This window comes from Limulus polyphemus, unplaced genomic scaffold (assembly GCF_000517525.1).
Source record: "Limulus polyphemus unplaced genomic scaffold, Limulus_polyphemus-2.1.2 Scaffold246, whole genome shotgun sequence".
Lineage (NCBI taxonomy): Eukaryota > Metazoa > Arthropoda > Merostomata > Xiphosura > Limulidae > Limulus > Limulus polyphemus.
In genome coordinates this window covers 8,411-14,743 of record NW_013665856.1, presented here as the reverse complement: position 1 = coordinate 14,743, position 6,333 = coordinate 8,411, and the positions used below count along the sequence as shown (strand labels likewise).

General features: G+C 31.8%; 1 protein-coding gene across 2 annotated transcripts in view; it reads right to left on the bottom strand.

Annotated features, from left to right (window-relative positions):
• Nucleotides 1-6,333, bottom strand: part of LOC106478748 (succinate--CoA ligase [ADP-forming] subunit beta, mitochondrial-like) — a 37,703-nt gene that overhangs the window by 25,847 nt on the left and 5,523 nt on the right. For both annotated transcript variants that reach the window (XM_013939307.2, XM_022382388.1), the window contains exon 3: nucleotides 1,804-1,903. In XM_013939307.2, coding sequence (XP_013794761.1) covers nucleotides 1,804-1,903 — 100 coding nt within the window. The remainder of the gene's footprint in view (nucleotides 1-1,803; nucleotides 1,904-6,333) is intronic.

The window sequence follows — 6,333 nt, the reverse complement described above, 5'->3', positions numbered from 1 at the left end:
TTGAATAAAAATTATTTAAGTGAATTACTATAAAAAATTAGGCTTAACTGTCCTCGACAATCGAGAGCAAGAAAAATGAAGATTGGGTAAGTACTTTATTTCTTCTTTTTCACATTTATTTTTTATTTATTATACAAAAGTAACTAAAATCTAAAAATACGAATCTTTTAAGTTACTTAAGATTAGATTAGGTAAATTAAATAATAATACTAATATAATTAAAATGGTTCACAAGGCAAGGACGCGAGGGTAACTTAATAACATAACGTGACCTGCACATTCTCCAAGTGATTTACAACTTATAATGGCACAGACAGTAATTAGACGTGGTTCAAAGGGCAATAAAACAATCAAATTTAATTATAAATAGATGTATAATGTTACGAACTTAGAAATACTTAGGATAAACGAATATAGTTTCATGTTACAATTTGAAGTCATTCTAGAAAAAAAAAGGTAATTTAGGTTTATTTCTAGTTTTTTTTTGGCGTTTTTGAGACAGGTTAGAGAAAATAACAGATAAATGATAAAGGTTTACTGAAAAAAAAAACATTTGAAATGCATTCAGGAGAATTTGAGATTTTTGAGATTAGGAAAAGTATTTTTCATTTTAACAAGAAAATTACTTTGAACACAGACTATTCAAAACTAATACTCAATATATTCATGGACAAATCTTTATTTTATTCTATCAAAATACTTCACTAAAAAATATGATATTTTGTATGTGAAAGACTTGTAATGTTAAGTAAAAGGCTGTTAAATTTTGTTAAGAGATACACACTAATATTGAGAGTTATAAGCAGTAAATCTATAAAGACTTTAGATGAGTAGAAAAGGTCACGTGGTCGGTCAAATTGACCGAGCCCATATTGAGAGAGTTAAAACATTAAAAATAAACTATAAGAGAAAAGGCAAAAATGTGAAATTACACATATGATCCAAAGAAGATATTTTAAGATTATTCAACAAAGAGAAGTTAATAATGGCTGGAGACGGCTTGAATGGGTAATGAAGAAAAACTTTAATATAAGTTTAACATAACAGCAAATGTACAACGTTTCGACAAGGTTTTGTCATCATCAAAGAGAAGTTATGTATATATTTCAATATAGTTCTTAATTTTAAACATCTCAATGCACTGTACATTTATAATAATAGCTAGAGTTAGTCATATGGCAGAGAAAATGGAAAATAACCTTTTGTTATTCATTTCAAAGTTTCTAGAGATTATGCAAATGAAATGAATGTGAAAACTGTAATATAATAAATAGCATTTTTATACTCAAAATGAAAATCACCTTGCAGGTGAACTATTCAGAATCCAAGTTCAAATAACTACATACTTTTTAGGAAGGTTCTTATCAAATTTCACACAATTTCATCCACTAATTTTATTTTTGGAATGAAATGTAACGGTAGCAATGTTAGTTCCCTACAATGTTGGGACCCAGTAGTCATACGGTTAATTAATAAATATTTCAAAGTAAGTAAAGAAAATTACACAACACATTTGTTTCCTGACAAAAAAAAAAAAAAACCTATTAATATCTGCTTCTCTTCAGTGATTTAGAGAGTATTTAAAAGAAAAAAGACATGGAGATAATTTTTACAGTGGTGATACTTCATTATTTTGTGATAATGAACAGCCATAATTACTACTTTGTGGTAATAAATCTGCTGTAATTACTTTGTTATCAGGATCAGATAGAAAAATCAAAAACTTTCATTACATACTACAAATTTTGTTTTAATAAAAATGTAACAAGTCTATTACTCTGTATCAAAATACCTAAAACTTACGAAAATACTAGATGAACTCCTCCTTTCAAACCACTATCAAATATCCCTTTTCCACGTCCACCAGCGAGCACTTGTGCCTTGATAACATAATCCGTGCAAGCTACCAAAACATTTCACATAGTACTGTATTATGCTTTTACAGAATTTAATAAAACTATAATCCAATTATAAAATCAAAGCATGAACACGAACAGTCTTTACTACAGGTAAAGACTGACTAGACTGACTTAAAAAAATTTAATAACTATACCTAATAAATCTGCATTTAGTCTCTATGGGTATACTGCCGAGAATTAATTGTGGGGATGAAATTATGAGTAGATCACTAAGGCTATTATGCTAGACTTTGGTTAATATGTAAGAATAAACAGATTGGGTGGTTGGAATTTTAGAATCAGTTCAATGGGAGAAGGGAGCTTTTTGGAATGGATGGTTTACACTTAAATAGAGCATGGTTTGGCTATTTTGTAAGGGCTTTTAACTCAGTTGTAATGGAAGTTTTAAACTAGGACTAGACAGTGGTGAGGGTCAGGATAAATTAAATACAAAAAATAAGATGTAGAGAAGTTTAGCCTAGGAAATAAATATAGAAGTAGTTCTAAGAATAGTCTTAATTGTTACTATTGTAATGCTAAGAGTATAAGAAATAAAATAGACAACTTTGGGGCACCAGTAGGAATGGAGGATTTTGATACAATGGGAATAACTGAAACATGGTTAAATGTAGGTGATTTTGATAAGAAAAATTTATTTGAAATACAGGATTACAGGTTATCTAATAGGGATAGAGTACTGAAGAGGGGTGACTATATTTGTAAAATGTGAGTTATATCCTGTTTGAGTTGAGGATATCAAAGATAACAACAAGGAGATTGAAACCATTTGGGTTTCTTTTAGTGGAAATAAAGAGAAAAGGCTTTTAGTGGGAATTTGTTACAGACAATACTGATGAAACTAGTGAGAAACTTTACAATGAGATTAATATTTCAGCTATTAATGAAGTCATAATTATGGGTAATTTCAATTTCAGGCATACAGATTGGGAAATGCTAGATTCAAACCATGAGGGAGAAACGTTTTGGAAAACTGTACAAGATGGTTTTTTCACCAATTGGTCAAGGAACCTACTAGACACAATGCTATTTTAGATTCATTGTTAATTTCTAATATAGAAATTGTAGAGAGGGTGGAAACTGAGGAACATCTGGGTGCAAGTGATCATTGCTTTGTTAGGTCCGATGATTTGCTGCATAAGGAGATCTGGAATAATGATATTTTGATTACAAATTCCAAAAAAAAACAAATTTTGAAGGGATGAGACAAGAATTATCTACCATGAAATGGGCAGCTGAGTTATTTGGAGACACTGATCAATGGGGGAAAAATTTGAAATATAAATTTTTTAATATTCAATATTATAGAAAGAAATGGGTGGCTGTAAGTAAAAAACAAGGTTGGCTCACAAAGGGTATAAGAGATAAAATTAAAGAAAAGCATAAAAGATTAAAAAAATTGAAATTGACTGGTATAATGGGAGATTTAGAAGATTATAGAAAATCAAGAAAGTTCGTAAAACAGGAAATTAGGACATAAAAAAGATGTATGAAAGAAAATTGGCTGAAAATGTAAAAATTAACAGCAGGGATTTGTTTAAGAACATTAAGGGTAAAAATAAATGTTAAGATGGGGTAGGGCCCTTGAATAATGATAAAGGAAGGCTTGTACTTGATGATTATGAGATATTTGTGTTTATAAATTATTTTTTCTTCAGTTTTTTACTAATGAAGATTGAAGTAGTGTTCCTAATTTTGAACACTTGATAGATGAAAACAAGGTCGAACCAGATAACTGCACTAATTCTGAGCTTATTAAGTAAACACTGGGAAGTTTAAAGAATGATAAGACTCCTGGGCCAGGTAATATTTCCCAAATGGTTTGAAGGAGGTTAAGGATTGGATATGTGAGCCACTTACTACTATTTTTTGTAAGTCCTTGAATAGTGGGCAGGAGCCAAAGGATTGGAAGTTAGCTAATACCACATCTCTTTTCAAGGGAGGTAATAAAAAATACGTTTTTTGACAAGTTAGTTATAAATGTAGTTCAGTACTAGATTAATTTCACAAGTGCTTGGAATATAAATGTATTGCTTTCTCATTTTAAAATAAATAGGAAAGAATTAAAATTTTAACAAACAAGTATTCTAAACAAAATATATGCTGCAATAAAAAGTACACAAACAAGTAAAGTGATAAAAATTGTCCAAGTAATTACAGGCTCATTGGTCTTACATCAGTTGTGAGAAAAGTTTTGGAAAGTCTGATAAAAGTTGCTTTGCAAAGCCATTTAAACAAAGTTTAGAATTATACTTGATAGTCAACATGGTTTCACTATGGAAAAATTTTGCCCTACAAATATTTTGACATTCTCGAAAAGGTTACTGCTTATGTAGATGAGGATAAGGGTGTCGATTTGATTTACCTGGATTCTCAGAAAGCATTTGACAAGGTGCAACATAAAAGAATTGTAAAAAAAAATGTATCACTATAGGTGCGGGAGATAAGTTAGCAAATTGGATGGAAGAAAGCAGAGTTGTCAGAAATGGAGTTCAGTCAAACTAGATTAATGTCACAAGTGGGGTACCTCAGAGCTCAGTCTTAGGACCTATGCTTGTTTACATCAATGACATAGATGAAGGGATGATCAATAAATTACTTAAATTTGCTGATGATATTAAGGTCTTGGATGTTGCTAGCTGTGAAGAGGATGCTGCTGCTTTACAAAAGGATTTAGATCATTTAGTGAGACAGCCAAATAAATGGCAAATGGGTTTTAATTATAATAACAGCAAAATAATACCATAATTTGTATTATAAGTATAATTTGGAAGGGGATAACCTTAACAGTGTCATGAAAGAAAGGGATCTTGGTGTAATGGTTGATAAGTCTCTTAAGCCATCCAAGCAGTGTGCTGTTGCTAGTGGTAAGGCAAATAGGATTTTAGGTTGTATCTACAGAAATATTGAATACAAGTCTAAAAGAGGTTATAATTTCATTGTATAGGTCACTGGTAAGGCCACAATTGTAGTACTGTGTTTAGTCTTTAGGAAAGACATTGAATTGTTGGAAAGGGTTGCTAGAATGGTGTTTGGGATAGAGGGGTTGTCATATCTCTGAAATTGTTTTCTCTTGTAAAAATAAGAGTTAAATGGGATCTGATTGAGGTGTTTAAGATTGTAAAGGGAATTAATAGTATTGATGCATCATATTTTTTCATATTTAATGGCGAAAATAGTAGGACTAGGGGACACAAGTATAAATTTTGGCAAGTTATGAGTCATCTTCAGCTAAGACTGTTTTATTTTTCTAACAGGGTGGTTGGCCTTTGGGTATTGTGTAGGCAGTAAATATAAGCGAGTTTAAGAGAAAGCTTGATAACTATATATGAATGATGAGGGCTAGGTTTAAGACTTTTATTAATTTTAAAAAATTTATTTATTAATATTAGGTCATCAAGAACACTTTCATTAACTACTCACCAAAGAACGTACATCACGTATAATAGTTAAACAAACCGCCTAAACGTCACGTTAGTGTAGCCTATATAATGTGTAAATTTTAGTATGCTCTAATCCTTTATAGTGATGGCACACAATCGTCATGTAATGCTATTTGAATACAAGAAGGGAGACAATGCCTTTGTAGCCACAAAGAATATCAAAGAAGTTTATGGAAATGTTTTGAACACTCATAAGTGTCAATGATGGTTCAGAAAATTTCGTTCAGGTGACTTTAGCCTTAAAAACTGTGATGACAAGGGCCAACATGTTGGAATTGATACTGATGCTCTGAAGACGCTTGTTGAGTCTAATCCAAGGCAACACACTCGTGAAAGGGCTCTGAAATTGCATGTCTCTCATGAAAAAATATGTAAACATCTAAGGAATATGGGAAAACTTCATAAAGAAGTTGTTGGGGTGCCTCACGAGCTCTCCAATGATCATCATTTCCAATGTGTGAGCGTTGCTTCGTCTCTTCTGGCACACAATGCGTGTGAACCATTTTTGAACAGAATTGCCATCGGTGATGAAAAATGTATTCTCTATGCAAATATTAAATGTCAAAAACAATGGCTCAGTCCTAGACAAAAACCACTTCTGACCCCAAAACCTGAACTCCATCCACAAAAAGTGATGCTTTGGATTTGGTGGGACATCAAAGGAGTAATTCATTTCAAACTCGTCAATCCACAGTGAACTGCTAATGCAGGTATCTATAGTCAACAATTGGAACGTTTAAATCAAGCCATTCATCAGAAATGTCCTTCACTTGTCAATCGGAAAGGTGTTCTTCTTCTCCACAACAATGCATGTCCACATGTAGCACATTTGATGCAACACAAGATTATGGAGTTGGGTTGGGAAGTTCTCCCCTACCCACCATATTCTCCAAATATGACATCAGCGGATTACCATCCTTTCGTTCGCTGCAACACCATCTTAATGGGAAAACGTATACAAATGTGGAAGTGTT